We start from the raw sequence: 26,484 nt of genomic DNA, 5'->3' as shown, positions 1-26,484 counted from the left end.
TGTGCAGAGGTTCCCTGATGAGTACTGACTGTTACAGAAGGATAGCATGACATGACTCACAGTCTTCTGTCAACCCTATTGAATTCCAAGCTCTGTCTCAAAACTGGTTTACTTGCTATCCACTTAAATTCTTTGTTGGTTCTTTTTCTCTCAGGTAGCTTTGAACTATACCATACACTGTAAGAGTAGACAATGGATCCTTTAGGGAGTGAAATAAAATCTGCTACTTGACTCATGAGTCTTGTCTTCAATCCTGAGTTAAGAAAGAAAATATTAAGTGAACTACCATAATTGAACTTTGTAAGCCTACAATACTCTGACATTTATGAGGCATCAATCCCTAAAAAGAATGTTCTATGTCCTCAAGCACTATTATGAGTTTTATTTTCTTTTCTTTATGCATGCTTCTCTTACTCTGGTCACTTAATTTCCAAGTAGAATTTTAGATCTTGTACCCAAATATATTTCTCTCATCACACTATTTTTAGCCTCCCACCCCCTAGGCCTCCATCCACTCTTCTCTCAGAGTGGTTAATAATAAGAAACATGATGGAGGCAGCCACTACATAATGCAAGTAGCTTGAGTCTTGGTCAAGTGCTATGGCTAGGTAGTCATGAGTAAACCATTTTTATTTTCTGAGTCTTGGTTTCCTCATTGCAAAGCCAATGTGTCATGTAATTGGGCCCACATTTTCTAATATTTAAAAACTAAATTCCCACTAAAATTTTGAAAAATGATTCAAATATTTATTGATGTCACTAAAAAACACCAAGGGAGGACTCAATTAATAGCACAGAGGAAAATTTATGAAAAGTCATCTTTCCCTTTCTTTAATGTCTCTAATACTTGCAACTATCCCCAGATATCTTCCTTTTTAAAAAATCTCTACAGAAATTTCTCTAAAATCAGCCCACACTCTACGGCCATGCCACCCTGAACAAGCCCAATCCCGTCTCTTAAAATCAGCCCACACTGTTCCTTGTCTTTTTTTTCTCTTCCCGTGGTTTTAATATTTTTATTTTCTATTCTAAAAAAACTCAAGTGAAGAATCTGACCGCACAGGCCCAGGGTATAAATTCCCTCCAATCTGAACGCAGAGTAGATACTTCTTCCCTTATTATAAAAGCCTAATTATAGATTAAACTTACACTCTTGGCCTCTGTCGACTCTACAGTTCCCTTTCTAGGTCAGCGAGGCAGTCTTCTTCAGAAGCACAGTTGGTGCAGTCTCGGAACCCAGAAAACGCCCTAGAGCCCAATCCTGCAGTCACTGATCCATGGCCTCCAAGACTTATCAGAGCTGTCCTATTTCAGCAGGAAAACCTCTCCATAACTTTTAGGCCTATTTTTCTGTGCTTGGCCATCAATTCTTTTTTTTCTAGTATCACTGTTGAGTTCCAAGTGTAACCCCCAAAAGTAGAGTCTCTGTCAGTGGAACAGGGCCTTAAGCCAGAAATCAATCTGGGCTTGGGTGCCACACCTCCTTCTTCCACTCTGAGTGGTCCCTCATATCATAGGATATTTGATATCTTAGGAGGTAAGATTAAAAAGTGAATTCCCAATCTGCAGTTCCCCAAGGGAATTTCTTAGGCTGTCTCAATTTAGTGAATTCACTTAATACTAAGTTTTAAAAAAGTAATCCATAACAAATAGTAGATTATCACCCCCAAAGCATTATTTTCATCTCAGAGTAGTAAAGTTTCCCTCTAGCTGGAGTACAGTATTCCCAAGACAACCACAGACATCTAAAAATTTCTGTGAAATTTCAAAGCTGTAAAACAATGAAATTTCACTCTCATCTGTGGTCTAGGTGATGATTTGCTCCAAAACAAACAAACAAACTAGGTTTGACACTTTACATTCAAATACTCTAAGCACAGAAAACTCAGCTGCTTCAAGCACTAGAGCATGGTATCTAAATACCCAAAAAATAATTTGTAAGCAACTTAAATATTCATTGACATTTCCTAGCAGTTCCAAAAGAAGAGCTTCTCTGTAACCCCTCTAACCAAGCACAGTGTTTTAAAATCCCTTTTGCAGGGTCAGGCCTGGGTTACTACTTGGATGGGAGAACACCTAGAAAGATCAGGTGCTGCAGGCATAGATAGATAGATAGATAGATAGATAGATAGATAGATAGATAGATAGATAGACAGACAGACAGACAGACGAATGAATACATACACACATACATACATACATACATACATACATACATAGAATTCCTTTTGCATCTCTCTGGAGCATGTTTTCTTCCATGGAATGCCTCCTGATCTCAAGCATTCTCTCTTTCTCTGTCTCTCTGCCTCTGTTTCTAGCTCTCTCTTTCTTTCTGTATATATATCTTTCACATTTGCATCTGCCTGAAAGACTCTTCTTCCTTAACTCTCAAAATCTCCCACCAAGCCAGCCCACTCTTTTCTCTGTTCTGCTCCATCACATCTTCTTAAAATATTAATTTCTTTCTCTGAACTTCTCAGTGCAAATCGATCAAGCTTATTTCAGTGGTTCCCGATTCTCCCTTCCTTTGTAGACTCAATTATGGACAGCAAAGGTGTTTCTCCTTAAAAAGAAAAACTGTTAGTAGTCTCATATTCATATCATTGCTATTGCATATAAAAAACAATATCATCATAGAGGGTTGATTTAAAGCAAAATGAAATGTTTTACATATATTCCTGACACAGATTTTTTTTTTTTAATTTTGGTTAAAGAAATAAAAATAGCAATATGAGAAGCAAGACAGTTTGGCCAGAATCTTGCATCTCTCTGGGACCAGCTTCTCAGTCTCCCTAGCCCATTCTACTTAAGAAAGAATGTGAATAAGAGAAAAAAGAAGGATAAAGCATGGCAGAAAAAAAAAAGATTAGTGGTTTGTGTGAAGAATGAGCAACCGGTGTGGAGAGGAACACATCTTGACTTAGTGTATCTGCTGCTTCATCATCCGAGCTGTATATTTGCCAGGTGGTGAGGAACGCAGAGGCAGCCACAAAGCTCCAGAACAGCTGCTTCCTTCTCTTCTTCCACTCAACATTTAGAGAATCTGGGCAGTTTAGGGGCAGCCACTAGGGAGCAGCAGCAGATGGCTGCCATGCTCCAGAGGTGTATGTACTCTTAACGGTGAGGGCTTCAGTTACCAAAAGCAGCTACCTTTTATATGCCAATAAATATGATCTACTAAAAAGCTCTAAGAGAGCACACTCGTAGAAAATTACCATTTTTAATTCTGATCTTTAGTTCTCTAATTTTAGTAGTATTTATTTTATATAACAGCTATAAGAGAATTATTAAAGAAAAATACAACATTAAAAAAAATACATTTTCTCTCTCCATCTGGCCTTACACAGAGAAAGTCAGGGAGAAACGGTCAAGTGCCACATGTACGAGGGGATTTTTCAGCTTCAACTCATATTTACTGAGCACCTACTCTGTGTGCCAATTATAGTACAAGAATTTTCCATAGGCATTATTTTATGTGAGGTAGGTATAAAAAAATAAAAAATATTTTCTAAGTAAGGGTAAAAGATTCCACTACACACACACACACACACAGAGAGAGAGAGAGAGAGAGAGAGAGAGAAACAAAAATTAGAGGAAACAAATGAAATATTAGAAGTTTAGTTTTTGAAATGTCAGCAAATCCAATTCTAAGTTTATACTTATCTCAAAACTTCAAAAATTATTCAAAAGTAAGTTCCATTTGTGTAGCTATTACTCTATACAACATGATTACAGTCCTCACAAACATCAGCTAACAATTCTATAGTGTTTCGAAGTTTACAAAGTATTTTCACCTAAAAACCCTTTGATCTTTAAGAATATCCTATAAAATAGGAACCTCTATATAACAAAAATCTTCAATTCCTAGATGAGCAAAGATTTCAGAGCTGCAGTGTGCTGACTGGAGTCATCTTCTGTCTTAGAGCAAGGACATTTTAATAAGTCTATGGCAGGTGATGGACATTACGAGTAGGCTGTGCTCTCATGCTGGTAGAATATGTCACCATTGGCCAACTAGTTCTATAGATTTTTATGGAAAGGGCAAAAGCAGTCGGTATTCTAGGAAAAGTTTACTTAACTGTTCTCTGGGATGTTCCAAGAATGTCCCCAGTTTGTCAACTGAACTAAAGCTCAACACAGATGTATCCTGAATTTGTCCACTAAATCATTCATTTACTTAAAATTGTGGCATTGAAGGGATTACTAAAGATTAATTTAAACTGTAAGATATCTAGTTAGTATTCCGTTATTAACCAGTGTTATATAAATGGTTAATTAATAAAATTGACTTGCTGTTATCCTACTTCAAGAGTCTCTAAATTCCTTAAAATGAGATCAGGTCAATATTAAGTCCAAAATATACTAGGAAACAGGCTGAGATGTTTTGTAAAAAGAAAAAAATGCTTGTCTCATTTTAAAAACTAAGAAAAAGTTGTGGTAAGGATAAAGGATAATTTTCGTTTTTTAAGTAAATAACCCAAAAGGTAAAGGCATGCCTATTCACTAATAATTTAAATGGCTAAGTAGCAATGTTAAATTATGATATTTTTCTGAAAGCCATCTTTTTTATAGACTGGTGGCAGTTAATCTTCTTAATGCCAAGTTGTCATCAGATTGTTTATTCACAGTGATTGACAATAGTTATAGGATGATGTCCTCACTGAAAGCTGAGATCCAAATTTTAAAGTTCACTTTTTAAAAAGACCTTCTATGATTCCCTTCCTATACTCTATATTCTTCATAAAAATTCTGAGACCACTTCTCACTGACTCTGCACTATCTACTCCTCTGGTATGCCCTGCCTTCATGTCTCTTGTCTAGAAATTTCGAGATCCATCGTGCTTAAATGTGACTTCCTTCTTGAAGTTTTCTCTTATAGCAATCTTTTCCCTAAAATCTACTTCTCCTGAGTTCTCGTCTATTTAAGAGTCATCGTGAGCTCTATCTTTTCCTGTTTCCCATATCCAATCATTCACCAACTTCTTCTTGATTCTATTTCTTCAATATTACTGAAAGCACGTACACTGGAGTTAGATATACATGCCCATGAATTTCATCTGCTTCCACTAGCTGAGTGAACTTATATATGAAACTTATTGTTAATCTCAGTTTTTTCTTCTATAGAATGGTCATTCTAAGACTGTCTAACTCACAGGGTTATGATAATGATTAAATGAGTTAATAAATGTAAAATTCAACTTAGGTAGAAAATTCAACATAAGGCAACGTTTCTCAAAGTGAGTTTCAAGGAATACTAGTTCCACAAAATGTTCTTGAATAAAAGGGATTCATGGTTAAATCAGTTTTTTAAACAGAACATCCAATGCTCACTTCTCAGTTAGCTTTCATATACATTAGCATATTCAAGGCTCTACAAAGTCTTGGAGGAAAACAAGACAAAACAAAAACAGTTGTCCTAACATTCCCTAAACCTATTTGACCAGAGAGTCTTTGAATGCGTATACAGGAGCTATTTAAAACCTGCAGAACCAGTGTTCTAAGGAAGGCGATTCAAAAATGCTGACTCGGACAAGAATTAGTCATTTTGGAAGTTATTTCAGTCTCAACTTTTCAACAGTTTTCGGGAAAATTTATTTATTTGTTTGTTTGTTTGTTTGTTTTGTGAAAAGGACTACACCCCCTGATGTTCAGAGCCACCACAAATTCTCAGAAAAAGGAGCCAAATTGTCCTGTGGGGAGCTTGTGTCATAACGGTGGTAGAATGGTATTAACCTTCTGAGGCCAATTATTTCTTAACAATCTCTTCAAGGATACGAAAAAGTTCTATTTTTCATGTGAGCCCAGTAATTGTTTATCCAGACAGCAGCAGATGCGAAACTTCATCTCAAGAGAAAAGTTTAACAAACCAATATGTGCAAATCTGATAAAGAGTGGAAAGAACTCTGGGGAGACTCAGGGAGTGGATAAGCCCATGCCTGTGATGAACACAGGGTCAAGATGTGCTCCCTACCCCTGGGTTCCAAAACATCTACCTCCAAATATAAAACTGTTCACTGTGTATAAGGTAAAAGGGAAATTAATGCTTGTGGACCGATTATCTCAATGTCACAAGCTGAAGGCCACCAAATTATAGATGGCACAGTGGGAATTTTGCAATCATTTTATTTTTCTCTTTTTATGGGAGCAAAAATAAGCCTGGCTCACATTTATTGCTCATGTGTGGCCTGTTCTTCTCTACCATGACATCCCTAATTCTTCACAAATATAGAACTTAGCTCTCCTTTTATCTTCATCAAAAAGTGCTTTTCAAATAAAGTAGCATTTCTCAAATCACATTAGTCATTTCTACTTAACCATGTTTGAAGTCGGTCTATCTAACAGAATAAACAGCAGAGTCCAATTTTTTAAAATATATCTTAAAAACATGCTGCTGTGAGAGCTAAAGAAAACTAATACCATAGTCATTTTTAACAATATTTACAATTTTGATTAAACAAAGATAAGCAAAATAACCAGGTTGTCATTACTAAACTCTCCCATTTTAGTTTTATTTTTATAAACTATAAAAGCCATGCTTCTTTAAAATAAATAACACAATTTAATATCCAAAATTAAAAATAAGATGCATTATGAAACATATAAGGAAGACTTCTGAATTTTTAAACATCAGTGAAGTTTATCTGTAGCATCACTTCTGTAGAGATGAATGATTGAGTCCTTAAACTTATTAGAGTACCTTTTATATCTAAAAACAATAGGTAAACAAACAGGAAAACACATTCTAACTTAACTTTGACTATCTAAAGTATGGAGTTAAGAGAATAATAGATCTAGAAGTAATTTTAGTGAATAACTATAATAAATTCCTAATTTTATAAACATGGAAATTGAAGCCCCAAATATTAAATAATAAAACACAAGTTTATCTGAGGATTAGTGAGATCTCAAGCTAAAACCACATTTCCTAATTTGTAATTATGCTTTGCCACATCATCACAGAGCTTCCTAGGGTCTGTCTTGTAAGTCTATTTGTTTCTTAAATGACATGAAAGTATACCCTTATCAAATATTTTATAAAGATCATTTATAAAAATCAGTTGATTCTTTGATAAATTAACTTTAAGGATAGGATAGTTGCTTAAGTTTAAGGAATTTAATTCACATTTGCCAAGCTGAAAGTATGTTCTTATTAGGAGATTTATATAGCATATGCCAACCACAGTGGCCCTTTAGATTCCCTTTAGAAAAATTTTACAAAGAGGTTAGAACATTAGTCTCAAAGATCATATAGTGGTTTAATCTAGAAGTCACATCTGAGTTATGGAATTTAAAGAAATGGCCCGACTGCAGAAAAATGCATGTACCAACAGAACTGACAGCTATCAAAGCAGTCAACTGAAAACTAGTTAAAACAAAGCCTAGCAGACTATCAGGAAAAACTTAAGAAATCTGGGTCAAGGACAACTTTGAGGAAGTCTAAGAAACTCACCAAGAGTTTGGTTTTCATGCTGCAGACAGCAACCATACTGTAACATTGATAGAAGGGACGAAAAGGTAAAGCACTAGAAGAAAGAACGTAGGTCTGTTTTCACAGACTGTGATGTTAAAAGGACCTAGACCCATGCAGTATTACTTTTAAATGAGCTTTTTCTCTCGGATACCTTCACTGCAGCAAGAGCAAGTGACAGCCAAGGCGTCACTATGTCAGGGGTAAAGGATCCACGGTATATACTACAGAAATATGTTTTCCTTTCTCATTTTCTAAAAACATCCCATATGAAAGGCTTAAATGTAACTTCTAAAACTGTCATATAAAAATTATTTAGTTTAGTTTTGAGACATCACTCTTTCCTGCCGTTTCTCTCTACATGCAATTGGACAAATGCACGTACTCATGAAAGGTTTATTCATAATTATTTTGCAGGTGTCTCTCAAAAAGTGAATGGTTAAACAAACTTTGTTTTATTCCATATCTTGGAATAATATTCAGAAATTAAAAGGAATGCAGTAATTTGGATAAATTTTGAGGAAATTATGCTGAGTGAAGTTTAAGTTTATAGATGTTATCACTGAGGAGAAACGGGGTAATGGGGACATGGGATCTTTATTATCTTTTACAACTGCATGTGAATCTGCTACTATTTCAAAATAATAAGTTTAATTAAAAGTGATTTTAGAACAAATAAAAGCAAACAAATAGCAGTACAATTTAGTACTTTTCTGTGTCCTCATTGTGTCCTTGTTATATGCCTCTGTCATTTAGTTATGGATTTAAAGAAAAAACATTATTTTACATCTCAACCCCTAAGTTTACAGAAAATTGCAAATTTCTGCAGTTTTATTTGTAGATAAGGATACATAATCTCAGTAAAACAGTATAAAGTCTTGGGGAGGATTCTAGCTTCTGGCTCTATTTTCTTTCCTTAAATAATGAAAGCTTTGAGGAAGGATGGCATGTTAAACTTTTGATTCAGTCAACAGATATATTAATTTTATTCATTTCAATTCCATGCTCTTATCAGTTACTGACCTCTATCTATAGCTAGGGGCTACATATTTTATTCATATATAATACTTTTCAGTCTTCCTATAATTATCCTGTACATTGTAGATTTTACACAATGCTGATGTGTCCAATAAGCTCTTTTAAAGTACCCTAGGATACAGGGTACACACATATTTTAGTAAATTTACCATAAGAAAGTGATGTTTTTTACGTTATTCTTTTATTCTAGATTATAATTTTATTTTTATAACTTTATTTTAATCTTACTCCACTCATCATGTTAAAATTGCACTTACTTTGCTCCTCCTAAGGTTAAATAAGGATTAAAATGCCATTTATAAACATTTTTATAGTTTTATTACCCTCACAAAAGTCTAGAGTCACCATCTTTCTTTGTCCTTCCTTGCTATTTACATAAAGAGATATTTTCTATTTTGTTATGATCTTTTTAAAGTTGTATCATATTCTTTGATTTGACTTTTCTATCATTTTTTAGCTTTTTCCCCTTATTATTTATTGAAATACCTAATTAAGCATTTGTGACTTTTCCCAATTTTCATTAATAATGATAGACTTTTTTAATGTCCTACTTATATTTCCTCTGATAAACTACTAGATTCTCTGACACTATTAAATTACCCCAAGAATCTGCCCCCAAATAGATCCCGATAAACAAATCCAGCTTCTCAGGTCCCAATCAGATTAAATCATATTTTATGTGGCATAATTTTATATGTTCTTGAAATATAGCATGATTTTTTCTTACTCTATTGAACAATCTGGATCAATCTATTGGCTAATTATTAATGAGAAAATCAAACTTGACTACTAACTAAAATTCATTAACTCTATTCTTTTTTCCTAATTTCCTCTCCTTTTTTTTTTTACCTTGGTTATTCTACTGTGATAAATATATCTTCATAAGTTCTTTTAAACATCTTATGGAAATAAGGCACAAACCAAGCAGATGGGCCGATAAAGCAGAGAGAATCTGTCAGACAATTAGATAAAATAGGAAAGAAATCAATTCTTAATTATAGTTTCTACTAAGTAATGGAATAACCTCCTCTGTAGCCAATCTACACTTTGCTGCCAAAGACATTTCCTTAGAGTTTAAAGCCGAGTAGATCTCTATTGGAAAATGCACTGTAGCCTAAAGAATACCAACATGTGTCATAGTATTTGAGATCCTATAAAATTTAGCTTCACGTCACCTTTCTTCATTCCCCAAGATATCCTTTGCTTGATTGTCTTTTGTTTTGGCAGCTCAAGATCACACTCAGTTCCCTAAATAAACTGTGCCCTCTTCTTCCTCCCTGTGAAAATATAGGAAACAGTCCTCATCTCCATCAATGCACTTACAGGTGGCATTATGAAGTTCTTGTGCAGGCAGGGTAGGCCTGCCCATCCAGTGGTAGTCGTCAGTGGCTACTTGGTAACTATAAAGTCCTACAGAGTGTAGGAAGTTCTGCATATGGCAAGAACAAGGATATGAATGGTAGAGGACTTTCAAATGTCAGACTTTTCCCATAAAGCCATCCAAATATTAGAGTCTTCCAAACCTATCTCCTTGGAATATTATAAACCAGTTAGATCAAAATGGTTCCCTGATTCTCTAGCCTCCAGATTAAGATAAAATATGCTTCCTTGGAAACATTGATCTCACCTTGCTAATAAGAATATGTGTTTAATATTGACAAGAATAAAGGAACACAGCTGGGTGCATTAAGGACTCATGAAAGAGGCATATCCTTGGATTTTGCTCCTGCACAGTGCTACTAATTCAGGAGTGACACTAGGGACTAAATCTGAAATACCTCTAAATCATTCCAGCATCTAGCACAGCAATGGCATAGTAGAGGCACTTTTTATGAAATAAGTGAATAGATGGATGGATGGATGGATGGATGGATGGATGGATGGATGGATGCATGGATGGATGATTTTTCCATGGCCTATACACTCTTCCAATCATTTCTGGACACCAAAGTAATTTAAAATTCAGTTTGAATTTCGCCTGCCGAGAAACCTTATATGGTCTCCCCAGTTGGAGGTAACCACTACATCTTCTGAATTCAAAGCTTATTCTTTAATTTGCACATGTTTAATTGTGCTTTTATTGCAGTTAAATTCAAGTATAATGTTGCTTTTAACGGATTGTAAATCCTTTGACATCTGGAATTTTACTTTATTGAATCTTGTACTCTTCAAAGGCTTAGCATCCTGTCTGGCAGGGAACAGTCACTGAATAAATAATCTTTGTGCAAGTTCACTTTCTAATCAATAATCTTGGATCATTGCTCCACATTCAGTCAGTATTTAGAAAATAGCATATTATTCATGACATGTTCAACAAATACTTATTGAACACCTATTCTTGGCAAGAATGTAGTTAAAATTTAATTACCTTGACATTTGCTCAATGCGTCAAAAACATGAGTTTATCAAATGCTTGTTTTCTCATAAACAGAGTTAAAACTACTAAACCAAAAATGACGTTTTTTGAAAACAATAAATTTTCATCTAATAAACAAAAACATAGCCTCAAATCATTTTATAACAAGGAAGGGAAGCAGAACAAAGTATTTTCAGAATAAAGTATAAAGACAGGAACCAGAGAGACATTGAAAGTTCTCTTGGGTTGTAGTAGAAAGTCTCAGGGAACTGACTTCACAATTGTGTTTAGCAGGAAAGTGGGTGCTTTATGTAATGCTAATCTCATAGGGTTAACTATCTTTTATACCCACTGAAATTAATAAGAAAGAACATTTCAAATGCAGACAACTTTGCAAATGGGGAAACAGAAGCAAAGAGAAAATGTATGACTCCTAAGAGTCAAAGCAAATAAAGGGTCAAGTCTCCACTCAAGCACTATTTCAACTCCACTCAGTCCATTCCTACTTGAAGACTATTTCAATATCCTTCAATATGGAAAAGCTGCATCTCTATGAAATTAATGAATCTAATGATTTTGGTTAAACACTTTTGATGTTTATCCAAAACAGTAAACCCATGAGGCAAATGAGAAGACTCAGAAACTCTTCCTTTCTGTATTCTAGGAAAGTTGAGGGACCCCCAGTAGAACATGTATTTGACTGGTCATTTATAGGTAAACATACATATTCAATTAAAATGTCATGTTATACATACTATACTACAGATACATGAGATTTAATGAAGCAAATAAATTCTGCTAGAAATTTTGCTCAAGTTTCTTGTTATAGTCAAAGAATTAGCATCATGGAGCCCATTTTTTATACCAAAATAAACATTTGGAGTTTATTTTATAGGCACAGACAAGTTGTCCTGGTGTATGTACTTCTTTTTACAGGTACTCCCTCCTCAGAGATCAAAATAAAGGCAGAAAAGATTTTGCACATATGAAATTTCAGATGGAAATACCCAATATAAGTCCTCTATAGTAGGCTGGTCATACTGACAAAACACAACAAAACTAATTACTATATTCATTTAACACTGAATATGTGTCAGGCAATGTTCTAGAATCTTTGCATATGCAAGTTCCTTTAATTATCCCCCAAACTCCATGAAGTAGTTATGATTATTTCCATGCAGGTGAAGAACTCAAGACTGGGAGAAGCAAAACAACATGCCACGGCTATAAGACTCAGGAGTGGAGAAGTAGAATTCAAACACCTTTTTTTTCTGGCTTTGAGGTTTTGTCTTGGCCACTACATAAAAATGCACTTAATCTTCAAAGTAAGCCCATTTATTATCCCCACTTAACAGATGAGAAAACTGAGGCTCAGGATTCAGCAATTGTCAAGAGTTACACTTGTCTACAGAGTGGCTCACTCAAAATTAAATTAGCCCTTCTCCTTCAAATCACCCTTTCCAATGGACACCGTGCCACTGTCTACTGTGGTTGAGGCACTTTTATGAAGTCATTATCCTTTACTATTTTTATCTTCAAATTATTTACCTGAGGAAAAAGAGAAGAAAATAAAACAAGCCAATCCTGTCTCATTCCTACAGTAATGCAAACAAATGGCATTGGTTGGAAGAATAAAAACGTGAGCCCTAAGTTGTTTCAGGCCCATCCAGTAACCTCAATACACCCTTTCCCTGTGGACTCAGAGCAGCATATGGCTGTTCCTTGGCAGTTCAGACTCTGCTGTTTACTCTGAACCTCTAGGTTACAATGCGTTTTGTAATCACTAATAAGGACCACCTGTCTCTTGAGAAAATCAGCTTAACAAAATGAAGAGACCTAATTGTTCAAATTCATTCTCAGGTAGACAATATGCCCTTCATGTGTGGACTGAGAATATTGAATAGAAAACCTAAATCAAAATAAACAATTATATTCACTGATTGTAATTGCTAAATTGAGAACATATGTTAGTTCCATAAAAAAGAAAAAAACAATAATATTAGGAATAATAAAGACAGTGCTTTTGAGGAAATAAAACACCTCATAATTTTCTAGGAAAAAGAAAAGAATACCCTCCTTGTTTTTAAAAATTATTTCATTAAAATATATTTAGGCCAAATTTGTTGCATTCATATATGCTTAATTATACACTCTCTGTGTACAAAATTATCCTATGGTTGAATCCAGCCAGAAAAAAAAAAAAAAAGCTGGCTCTTTGAAAATAAGCAGAATTTAGTCTAATAACTGGCTGATAAACATCTACCATTGAGAGTGTGAAATCTGTTGTTTAATAGAAAAAGAAGAGGTGGAGTATGGGGAAGGGTACCCCCCCGATCCTTCACACGACCCACACCTGCGGTCAGGCCACATCAGAAACATCTCTCTAAACAACCGATGCAAAATCATGCACACACCTTCATCAGTGCACCTGCTTCATTGCACTAGAATTACTGGTCTGAGTGTCTATCCATCTTTCCAGACTGACAGAAGGGACCACACACTCACATTAGTCCCAACGCTTAGCAAAGAATATGTACACGAAATGAACTTATCAAATGCATTCAAACTTAACTGCCTAGGTGACAATAACTAGTCACAGGCTACTATAGGAAAGTATGTTTTTATCTTATGTAAAGTTTACTTTTTAAGTGCAGATTGATTTTCTAAAGTATTAAGGCCAAGACAGGCAGAAACAATGAGCTGTGAGTATAAATGGTCAGCATTTTGAATGTGGAGATTCTTTCTGAACTTTTTAAAGCCAACTTTCTAAAAGCAAGTGCCTCTTCTAACGAGGACCTTCACATCCCTACTCACTACATTTATTATTGGACCTCTTACTGACAATACAGAACCATGATACTGAATTAATAACAGGTAATGTTTAAGATTTCTTATATGTCAGGCCCTGAACTAAATGTTTTATTTTATTATTTTATTTAATTCTTATTAGAACCAAATAAAGTAGGTGCTACTAATATTTCATTTTAAATATGATGAAACTGAGGCAAAAAATGTGTTTGGTGCCTTGCCTAATTTCTAAGCAGAATTTTAATAGATTGGTCATTTTCCAAGCACCCCTACTCCACCTTCAAGAAGGTGACTGATTCAACTCCAAAGGAAAAACAGTCATTTAGTTTGTCCTGATAAATTCCAGAATCCGAACCTTGACATAACATTCCCACAGTCTAATTCACTCTCTTTTCTTCATAGACTTGCATTCCTCCTGTTTCAGTAAAACAACCACTGTTAGCTAGTTATAAATGATCATAATCATCCATGAGAAATAATTCTTAGAGGTTTTGATGTATTTTATGAATGATAACACAATAATAAACATAAAACTTTTGTGCACCATTAAATGTACATAAAAGACTTGCTTGAGATTCAATACAAAGTTTTACAATAAATATGTCACATACAGAGAGAGCTGTATGTGTATGTGTGTTTGTATATATAATTACTTTAGTTATCATGGTATTATATATTAGTGCACATATTTTCAACCATTTATTTTTGTTATGTAAGTCCTTAATCATAAAAGTATCATAAGCAGTTTGGCATTAGTAAAGTCAGATAAAAAGTAGCTTCCTATTTTAGCCCTTATCAAATTTTCTTTGTCATGGCGATTTAACCTCACATTAAGTCCACTTTCAAAGGGGCTTTTGCCAAAAAAACAAACAAACAAACAAAAAAACTATTGGTTTTCAGATTGATACCAATAACCTGTAGAGTCATCAAATCTATGTTTGGATAAATGTAAATTTGGTTTTCAGAACAACAGATAAGATTTTTATCAGGCCACTACATGTAGTAAACTGTAGATATATGGTCCTTCATTGTACAACGAGGGTTGAAATTTAAGTTGTCTTTGCGCCTTATTGAATGTCAACTGTGATAATTATTAGGCAGTTATTTCAGAGACAATAAATCATAAATACTCTAGTTTTGTTATTTCTCATCATCTCCTTTACTGAGAATTTTGGTGACTGATGCCACATAAACATACTACTTCAGATGCTATATTTGGACAAACAGAAGTGAAACTTATATTAAAAATACCAAATTGATGTCTTTTGAGTGGATTAAACATGCAAAAGCAGATATGCACACACTCACAGAGACAAGGATGATCTCTCTCCTCGCCTTCAGGAATGTCATAAGCTTTCTACCTTTTAGTTAAGATAAGCTGTAGCTAGGAAATGAACTTCATTATTGATTTAGGAAATGAACTCAACTCTTACGGTGTTATGGTCGCTTTGAGAATCAAGAAGAGGAGATACTTTCATTAGAGGAAAGGGTAAAATACACATTAGGACAATAGAACAATGGAAGAATATGTTTCCAGTTTATTTGAAGCCTTTTAAAAGCATCTTACTGTCTTCAGAGGAAATACTTCTGTTGTAGCAATTCCTTGGCCACTCAGTTCCTGCAAATAGTCCTATATTACAGATATAGAGGAGACGCTGTATGAATGAACCCCGATCCTTAGCTGACACTACAGGGCAGCTCCCTATTTTATACTGAAGAAGCTGGTACGGTGCCATGGGCTGTTCGAATGTGAAATAATTCCTTACCCAGTGGTAAACAGATGCTGCTCCAACAACCCCTACACTCTCTCCACGCTGTCACTGCCAGCCCTGTGCCCTGCAACTTCCAGGGCCTCCCTTAACTGTCAAGTTCAGGTTGGCTTCCTGCTTCAGGACCCCTTATGACAATGGATAGCGGTACAAAGCAGCTCTCCCCAACGTTGACAAAGACCCCTTCCCTAGCAGAGTCCTGTGGAGGGCTTCCCACCAATCAGACACATTTGATAAGGCTCCTCTGCCCACCACCACTCTGCATGCCACCACTACCTGGCCCCGCCAGGCCACAGCAGGAAAAAGTCCCCCATGGCAGGGTGGCGCTGGGGCAGGGAAATATCCAACTGCCTTTGGCACCACCCCCAGGCCTTAGGACCCTGCTTCAGGCTGGGCTCTTCGAGTTGTCCTCACGTGGCCTCGGCTTTGAAGTCACCTGAGGTAAGGCAGTGACAGCAGGCAGCTCTAAGAGCTGTTAAATAATAAACATCACTTTTGGGTACATTAACTTTCTCTGGTGCTGTGATTGAAAGAGGTAATGTAAATACAAATTATGATTCATTTCTATCAATCGAATGTAGCCAAAAGGTCTCATTTTATGATGTGGCAAAGATGAAATGCAATTATTTTTAAGCCCAAACTTTATCATTCGTGGTATACTCTCCTACTAAGCCCTCCCTCCGCCCCCCACACACACAGTGTACAAAGACTTGAACAAGGGAGTCTTTCAGAAAAGGGCAAAAGTCCCCTAAGTGTAGATACAGTCAATTAAAAAGAAATTAAATCTTTCATTAAGTCCCTACAGATATCAGATTTCTCTACAGCCATTTAAGACTTTTCATAATATTTTAAGTTGAAAGAAGGATTGAATCATACATTTTCTTAAAATTTATTTATGAGAAAATCTATTCTAAGAAAATTTATATTGTATACTTAAAAATAAAGCATTCCTCCTTGAGAACAATATACATTAATGAACATTTATACTGATACTTGCTTTTATATGGAGCTGATTGGTCCAATGCCCAATGACTTTGTATTCTGGACTTTTGTTGGTTATTTGATACTGGAAGATATCATAGCGTCCAGGAGCATCTCCATTTTCATTAAAAACGACGGGTGTCCCAGCACTACCTACAAATGTTTAGGAAACAATGTTAATTGAGTAAGATAGCTCAGTGGGCTCATTTATCTCTAAGAAAGAATGGTAGATAAAAATATATTGTGCATAGCAAGAGATATGAAGATTGTAATCTATATAAGGTCATTCTTGATAGTATAATATCTTTTACACGAAAAGAGGCCCAGATGTACGTACAGGAAGAAGACATGCTTTATTGTGCACGTTAGAAAGTAAATGATGACTATCCGAGTTAGGCGTAACAGTTAAATAAAAATTGATAGGCTGAATATTCAATATTGGCTACAGAGAATGACAGTTAATAGAGAAGAGTGTAAATATCTTGAAGCATAACAGCTATTGAACAATATGAACAACAAACAGCAACTCAAAATGTGGCAGAAGAATGACCCAGCCAGATCCCCTAGAATTTTACTTTATTCTGACTTGAGCTCTACTCTGAAGCAGTTGCCCTATTCAATTTCTCTTCCAAGCCTCCACCTCTGCTACCTCTGCCCAAGAGTATATCAATGTGGGCTGCTGGTAGGAGCCTCTCAGTGGGCGAGAAAGTGATTGCTGGGAAGTCCCAACTCTGCTCAGATCGTAAAAGTTCTTTCAGTGCATTGTGATGAGGATAATAGTGGCAGGCAGCAGGATACAAGAAATGTAGTATTTTCTAAACTCCCATTTCTCTTGGAAGCATTTATGGTCTCTCTTAATAGCTTCTGCTCCAATTTACTTGCCCTCTTATTAACTTTTATATAATCACAGGTTTAAGGGTAGAAAGGGATCACTACCCCCCAACATTTTCTTGTTCCATCGAGCCTCACTATATAAACCTTCCTTTTCTCTAACAGCCTTCGGAACCCCTCTCGTGCCTCATCTTCATGGACTACTCTTTGCTATCTGGACAAAATCCCTTTTCTTCTTGTCTGTCTTCTCTCTGTAGGCCTTCTTCCCTGAATTTCTTCTCACGGCATATCGAATTTAAGTTCTATACTGGACTGGAAGGTGTCCCCTTCCTACTGTCTCTTTTCCATATTGTACTCCCCCCAAAATATATACTACTAATAGTTATTTATGCTAACTCTTTATATTTCCATTTTAGAATGAGTTTCTTATTCTACCTGTAGAGTTTTCAACTAAAACCAACAATCGCAAAATTCTAAAACATTTAACTTATCAAACAAAATGGATGACTTAAGACAGTAGCTTGAAAACACAGAGTTACATAGCAGCAATTAGGGCACTTCCCTAGTATTACCTGGAGAGATGTCTCTGTTCCCTGGAATCTTTCTAAAATTAGAACAGTGTGAATTCTGATGAGACCACAGATACCTGGTATCAGCAAAACCTGCTAATTCCACAGAGAGTACATGGCACGGAGGAAAGTCTGAGAGTCAAGAGTGGCCATCTAACACCACTACTCCATTGACTTTCGCAACTTGTGTCTGTCTCTTTTCTTCACTTGTCATATAGGGGCTTAACAATGAATATGAACATATTTTGAAGTCCTAAAAGAGCTGTATGCATTTAAATTATTATTATTATTAATAGTTCCATGGGAAATGACTTTATACATAAATTAAGAAAGAAATGAGAAATTGGGAGATTTAATAGGAGCTTTCCAATCAATGAATATTATCTTAGCTACTCATTAGATGCTCAAGTGGAAATCCATCTGCCATATCTGACCAAAACCTTTTCTAAGTCTTGGTGACTTGCAGCAGGTTAACCCTTAAATCCTGTTTTCTTATCTGTAAAACTATGATGAAAAATAGAGTTGTTATGAAAATTAAATGAGCAAATACTTGTCTAGTACACAGAACATGGGTAATTAGGTATTATTATGATTATTGTTCATCCCATATGTATTTTCAGGATACACCAATTCAGAGTAATAGATGGGATGTTGAAAGTTCTTTAAGTGATATCTAAACAAAAGAATATGGAAATTCAAATGAGAAAGAGATTCCTGGATGGAAAAACACATAGCGGTTATTAATTTCACACTAACATCAACAATTCTTGAATTTATATACCTCTTTGAAAAATTCTGATGTTATATTCTCCATGAATAAAGGAAGACTTAATTTTCTCTAACTAAAATCCCCAATGTTGTCACATCCTTCACTGAATGACTCCTTATCTCCTACAACAGTCTCAAACTCTTTTACCCTAATGATACCCAAGATAGTAGAATACCACTGTGTAACACATTATCATGAACGTAGTCTGAGTTTCATATATAATTTCTAATGCACCAGCTGTTTCTATATATCTTTTCTCCAACTTGAGAAAGTATATTGGAAAGTAAGTGAATGAGAGCTGTATTATCACAAAAATAATAATAGTCCAACTTAGATACTTCAAATGTCATTATTAATAGCAACTTAAACTAAATTTGACATTTCTTTAGAGGCAATATACTAAAGTGGTTAGGAGTGTGGGTTTTGGAGCCAGATCATTGAGTTCTAACCCCAGGTTTATCACTTATTAGAGGTATGATCTTGGGTGAATTACTTAATTTCACTGTACTTAACATGTCCAGTCTTTACAATGGACTAATAGCAATTCCCATCTTAGAGGGACACGTGAAGATTAAATGAATATATATGTAAAAAATTTAGTATATAGTAAGCATTATGAAAGTATTAACTATTATTCCCTCTGTTTTATGGCAAGGCCGTGTTTGAGATCCAGTGTCCATATGAGAGCATAAGAATATCTCAGAGAGCATATGTGGCTTTCCTGAAGCTACCTTTACTAATCTTGGTTCTCTTTCAGCACAATGCCACATATACCTAAAATCTACTTCTCTAAATTCACCGTGCTCTTTCTCACCATCCTGTCTTCACACATGTTGTTTTCTGTAAGTCTCATCCTCCTTCCTCTTAACCCTTCTTCTCTACATAATTCCTACAGGATGTGGCTCTAAGGTCACACTTACATAAATTTGATCTTCTAAACCTTGAGCAGGGGTCCAAGTGCCTCTTCATGTCCTGTCCTGATCGATCACAGCACTCGCTGCACTCTGCGTATTTTTATTATTCATCTCCATTACCTGATCAAAACATTTATTAAACAGGTATTTATTGTGAACCTATTATAAGCTCACCACTGGGTGGATCCTTGACCTTTCTCAAAAACTGTGGTCTCCTTAGTAAAGGCAGAATGTACCTTATATCTTTGTAGTTACTGCATCAAAGACAGTGCTTGATACTAAGTGAGCCATCGATAAATTACAGTAAAGCATGAAAGACGCACCCACTAATGATGCCAAGAAAATCCATACATACCCTCTTCATAACATTATGAACTTAATTTATATCACCTCTCATCTTTTATATTCACAAATGAAGAAAGCAGTTCAGTCCCTTTCATATTGTTAGCAGGGCGATGTTAAAAACCACCCTTGCAATTTTTTTTCTAATCTGATTTCTGAACTCAGGCAAGCCTTGCAGTTGAATTACTTCAACCCTTTCTCATGAAAACTGACTCCACTGCACATCACAGCTCATTTCAGATGACTGCACTGGTACTGCGATCTATGTAACAATGAACACCCTTGAGCAACCATGAGGGGTCATGTTGTTTACTCATGTCTACAAGTACAAATTTAAAGGGTCATCCTTTGTACTGAGTCCAGTTGCCTCAAAAGCAGAATTAAGTGAAATTTTGTCCAGAAAAAAAGATTTCAAATGACAAATGTCTCAAAATTTCATCACTTTGTTATAGTTTACTAACAACACAGGTAAGGTTGTCACATAACTCTGTTTGGTTAGGCCAAACTATTTTTTTACATATATAAAATATGTTATGCTCCAGCATATTTTCTTGTTTTGTTTCTTTCCATCCTAGATTTTAGTTATTTCAGAAATTTCAAAGTGAATTTATTTTTTAAAATCCTTTTTAATCAATGTGCACTAGTGGAGAAATAGAAACAAACAACATGGAGTTATGAGGTAACTTTCACTAGTCAGCTACCGCCCCCAGAGTCTATACAGCTTGAATATTTTCTATTCAATAAGAAATGTGTAGAAAAGCTATATTCTGATTACTAGGCACATCAAGCACTTCAATATGCTTTTGAAGGAAATGTGATAAATCCAGTGAAGAGTTTTATCTGAAAATGCTGGCTCTGTTGAATATTGCTCAGGGGAAGTGTATGTATGGGCTTGGGATGTAGGGACTAGAATTTGATTTCCGGCTCAGCCAATTACCTCCGTGACCTGGGCAAGTTACCCTTACTAAACCTGTTTTCTCAACTGTCAAGAGAACATTCTACCTGGGTTATCACAAGGGTTACCTGAGATGATGCATGTAGAGTACTTAGTGCATGACTGGCACGTGACAGGTGTGCAATAAATGAAAACTATTATCATCACTATCCGCTCCTTGCCAATACTTATGCAACCTTGATCTACATTTTCCAGTTTCTGCAATGCAAAAAAATGCAAGAAAAATTAATTCACCTTTCCGTGGAAATATTATAAATACATTTATAAGTGTAAGCCACTCAGTTTGTCAAGCTTATTACTTTCCTTATTCCCTCTTGCTATAAAACACTATTGACTTTCCTTCTCATAACTACCTATGCTATTGGGTAAGCAGAAAAAAATAAGAAAACTAAAAATTAAACCACTTAATTCAGTAATTTTAGTGCCCTTAAAAGAAAAATGAATATATGAGATTTAAGTCATCAACCAAAATGCCACAGGAAATAGAAATTTTCAACAGAATTTCAATTATTCATGCTCTCCCTCTCCTTATCCAATTTATTTTATCAAGTATTTATTACAATCAATAAACAGAACTACATATGTGAATTAGAATCACATTATAGTTGAATTATTTAGGAATCAGTAAGATTACTTTTACATACATCAATTACTCAGCTTTTGTTCATTGAAGATTTTAGCATTTGGCTCACTGTATTCATCTCCATCCATATTCCTGTTATCACTTCTGGTGGCCTCATCATACACTTGGATGACTCAACATTCTGGCCTAGGCACCAGCTGACTTCCTCATTTCCCATTATCATTCTTTTCATGCATCTCATCACCCACCATTACAGTTACGCTTTAAAAGTCTCATCTAATAACTATATCATCTCCCAAATTTTCTCTCTGGATATTATCTTCCACTCCCACTGCAATAATTCTATAAGCCCTTAAATACACTGATTCATTTATCAGCCCAATTTGTCATTATACTCCATCCCCATGTAGTTTCTCTTCTCTCCTATCCTTGCATAGGTTCTATGATCTTCCTGTTCTATTGGACTTACTCCTCTGTCCAGTTCTATTTTTCTGCCAAATCACGATCATGATTAAACTCAGTTGTATACTTCTTTGCCTACACTCAAGCAGCTGAATGTTGTTTGAGAAATCATAAACTTTTATTGTCTGGCCAGGCCAGAAATAGCCTTAGGCACATGATGTACCTTGGGCATGAGTCTGAGAATGAGTGCCTCCCTAAATTCTGTACATTAGGTGCCCCAGTTGCTCCATTTAGTCCTGACCCTGCTGCCTGGTCTTACTTTAAATTTATGACCTCAGATTTCAAATGTGTAGTCAACATTGCTCTGCAATCTTACCTCACTTCCCCCATTAGACCATTCCCCCCCACCCTCCACCACTCGCTTCTGGAAGACTAATTGTTTCATGCTTCACATATCCAACACCTTCCTCCCCCTCTCACCTCAGCTTGTCTCATGCTTTTTCCCTGAGAAAAAGCAGCAATGACACACCATTCCATCATAAAACCTCAACCTACATGCATTTGCACTCATTATCTTTTTCCTCTTATTAAAACACACGTCCCTGTCCCAGTCAAAGTCATATTTCTCCTCTAGTGCAAGGACCCCATTCACTCTCACTCTCTATCTTTCAATTTCATAGTTATCTTTTCTTTCTTTTGTATCAACAAACTTAGATGTCTACAGTATTCCCTTCAGTTTGCAAATGAGTTCTAATAGCTTTCATCTTTGGAAAAAAATAAAGTGAGCCAACAAATCCCATTACTAACCTTGTTGCCTCTTCATCCACTTTCCTTAAGAATCAAACAAAACTTTCGAGCTGTCCTTACTTTCTCCATTTTTTTTTTATTTTCCATTAAATCTTCACACCATTTTAATTTGAAATTTAACCTCATACCTCCACTGATGAGTTTGAATTTATACATATAGCCCTGAGTGCAGACTTATCCAATTACCTGTATCTCCACTGAGATGTTTGATAATTATTTTAAACTTTATATATTCAGACATAACACTAGATTCTTTTTCATTTCCAAACACATTCCACAGTCTTTTCCCTCTGAGTAAGCAACTGAGGACTGCCCATCTATTTGATGAGGTCAAACCTAAGCGAAAATCCATCTAACTGTATGTAAAATACAAAGTGAATGTAAACTATGGACGTGGTTAATAACACTGTATATAACAATGTATATAACAATGTATGTCAGGACTAAATGGTTCATTAATTGTAACAAATGCATTACAGTAATATAAAATGTTAATAATTAGGAAAACTGTAGGGAGGGGGAAATATGGGAACTTTCTGCACTATCTGCTCAATTTTTCTGTAAATCTAAAGCTGTTCTTTAAAAGAAATCTAAAAAAAGTAAAAGAAAAAGTGAAATTATTTTCAATAATACATTTTGTGTAACCCAATATATGCAACATATTATGTCAAAATGCGACCAATATAAAAATATTAATAATATATTCTATACTTTTTTTAATATACCAAGTCTTCAAAATGCTGCGTATCCTTTATACTTAACAGATCATTGCAATTCAGACTATGATATTTCAAGTGCTCAATAGTTGTCTGTATTAAACAGCAAAGGTCTAAAAGACAAATCTTTCAGCAGCCATTGTTCCAATCTTCCACTCATTGGGGAAGAAGTCCAAGGCTGAGCCCTTCTGATCTGGCCTCCACTTCAAGTGCAACTGGACTGAATCTTCTTCACTAGTTTCTTTCCTAAAAAGTTATATCCACCCAAGTCTGACCCAGAGCTCAGTTGATGTCAGATCTGGAGATAAGATCCTAAAATAAGACCCAAACTGCTCCAGTGGTAAAAACAAACAAAAGCTCACATCTAAGGCATTAATAGGTTTTATCTCCAAAACATATCCAGAATTTTCTTTCTCCATTTCCTCTTTGTCTACGTTAATCCAAGCTGCTGTGATCTCTCCTGAACTGTTAGCCAACATCCTGTATTCACAGCGAGCTACAACAATCCACTTTCCGCCCTGCAGATAGACTGATACTTTAAAATATAAAACATATGGATCTTCTCTCTAAAATCATTCAGTGGCTTCCCATTTCATTCAGAATAAAACACATATGTTTATTAAAGCCTTTAAGGTCTTGTGATTTCTGTAATCATACTCATTTCTATATTCCATCCACTCTGGGCTTTTTCTGTTCCTCAAACACATGAAATTTGCTCTATTTCAGGACTTTTGTGTTTCTCTTTCTCTTTCTCTCTTCCCAATGTTCTTTCATTTGGATCTTTGCACGACTAGCTCCTTCTCATCATTTATATCCCAGCTCAAATATCAGAGAGAGGTCATGTCAGGTCACCATATCCAAATTGGCCAATTTCCTCTCACTATCACTTACTCTTACACACATTATTTATTTCCTTCATAGCACTTACAAGTATCTAAAATATGTGGTTTATTTAACTGGTTGCTATATGTTGTTAGATTATCAACTTCATTATTGTGGGGCATTTTTCATTATGTTCACCATTGTATGTATAGCACAGAGTGTTACACATACATTTCTTTTTTTCCTGGACACATAGTTAAGCTACATTTCCAGTTTTTCTGTAGTGAGTTGTGGCCAAATGATTTGCTCTAGCCATCAGAACGTGAACAAAAGTGCTATGTCCTACTTCTGTGCCTTATTCATTAAAAACCTCCAAAGTGGTCTTCTGTAATCTTTTCCTTCTGGCTGGTTAGAATGGAAACGACACACCGGGCAACTAGAGAAGCTACACATCAACGATGGGAGAGCTTGCATCAATCTGGATTCCTATGTGAGTGCTGGGAGGTCTGTGTTAATTCATCCATCTATCCATCTAGTACTATTACCTGAGTAAAAAAAAATTTCTATCCTTTTTGAGCTATTACAAATTTTAGTCTCCTTCTTAGACACTAGACAATCATAATAAACCAGTATCTAGAAAGTAGGTTATCAATGAATGAATAACTAAAATTGTACTAAGTGTGGAAACAAATTCTTCACCTCATATCACAGCATAAAACTTTAAAAATAATATAGAGTTTCATAACTGAGTACCAAAGACATTGGCATGGATCAATAACTGCTTTCAGATTCTCCTTTAGAGTTAATACTGATGATGGCAATGTGAATACCTGTAGTACAAAGGTGGAATCCAGAATGTGTGACCACTCTCTGGAATTCCGCTGTATAGTCTCCTTGCTCGTTTGCCTTGGCTAAGTACTCACTCAATTCATTATTTTTATAAAGACTAAATATAAAAATATTAAAAATATATGCCTACTTTCAGGAATTTGGGGTTGAAAATGGTTTTCTTTAACTGATTATTTTGGTGTATGAAATAAACAAGATGAGGAATGTAGTCAAAAAACATTTCTAATTCTCTCAGCCAACCTTCCTTCTTAGTTTTTCCTGCAAGAAACTGAACTGACAATAGTACTTTCTCTCATGGAAATGTCATTACGTTCCTTGCATTTAGGGTGATTTAAGAATGAAAAGTGTCATTATCATTAATAAACAACACTCCTTGAGAAGTAGAAATACAACCTATAATTGCACTGATAGCTTAGTAAGTAGCTCCTCCTTATTCACAGGAGATAACATTCTAAGACCCCCAGTGGATGCTTAAACCATGAATAATAATGAACCCGATACATACTATGATTTTTTTCCTATATATGCATACCTATGATAAAGTTCAATTTAGAAATTAGGCACAGTAAGGGATTAAGAATAGTAAATAATAATAAAATAAAACAATTATGATATACTATAATAAAAGTTAAGTGGCTATGGTCTCTCTCTCTCTTTCTCCCTCTCTCTCTCAAAATGTCTTATTGTACTGTACTCACCCTTCTTCTTGTGATGATGAAGGTAATACAATGCCTTTGTGGTGAAATGAAATGAGATGAACAATGTAGTCACGGTGGCATAGCATTAGGCTATTATCGACCTGATGATATGTCAGAAGGCGGATCATCTGCTTTGAATGATCCTAAGTCATTGAGCCATGACTATGTTGCTGCAGAGGCTGTAATCCTTCGGTGTCAGATGGGTGACTTCAAAGCTGTGTTCCATTCAAGGATCATATTCCAAAATTTTGTCCTTTAATGTCTGCCAATTCGAATGCCAATTTGAAACACTTCAGCAAATTTCGGTAATATCCACATTGCTGGTTCTGCTTCAGTCTCTTCTTTGTCTTCCTCTTCCTCTGTGGATGACTTGACAAGTTCTTCCACTTCTTCATTTATTAACACTTCTCAATATGCCTTCAATATTAACACTTCTCAATATGTTCTTCAATTTCTTTGTCAAGCATATTGGCAAACTCTTCTCCACCAACTTGTCTTGCTGCATGAATAATTTTCCTAACTTCTACATTAATTCCTGGAAAGCCTTTACAATCATTCACAACTTCATTCCATAAATTCTTCGAGTAGGCATTTATAGTTTCTGGTTTTCCTTTGTTCATTGCAGCTTTGATGAATGCATCAACAATAGTGAATGATTTCCAGCACTGCCTTATGTCCAAATTAAGGTTGGCACCAATTACTGATCAAATGTGACCAGAAACCAGTTGGACATACGTGGCTTTGACAAACCAGACGATGCCCCAATCAAGGGGCCGAAACAATGAGGTGGGTTTTGGAAGCAAAAAT

At 35.5% G+C, this 26,484-nt stretch overlaps 1 protein-coding gene across 6 annotated transcripts in view; it reads right to left on the bottom strand.

Annotated features, from left to right (window-relative positions):
- The window catches only part of GRM8 (glutamate metabotropic receptor 8), a 691,970-nt gene that overhangs the window by 112,067 nt on the left and 553,419 nt on the right, over positions 1–26,484 (bottom strand). For all 6 annotated transcript variants that reach the window (XR_005652362.1, XM_039860780.1, XM_039860779.1 and 3 more), the window contains one exon: positions 16,437–16,573. Coding sequence is in view for 5 of the 6 variants with exons in the window: in XM_039860780.1 (XP_039716714.1) it covers positions 16,437–16,573 (137 nt within the window). In the remaining variant the exon portion in view is untranslated. The remainder of the gene's footprint in view (positions 1–16,436; positions 16,574–26,484) is intronic.

This window comes from Pteropus medius, unplaced genomic scaffold, assembly GCF_902729225.1.
Source record: "Pteropus medius unplaced genomic scaffold, Ma_sr-lr_union100, whole genome shotgun sequence".
NCBI lineage: Eukaryota > Metazoa > Chordata > Mammalia > Chiroptera > Pteropodidae > Pteropus > Pteropus medius.
The sequence above is the reverse complement of the archived record's forward strand: the minus strand, read 5'-3'. Positions and strand labels throughout refer to the sequence as shown.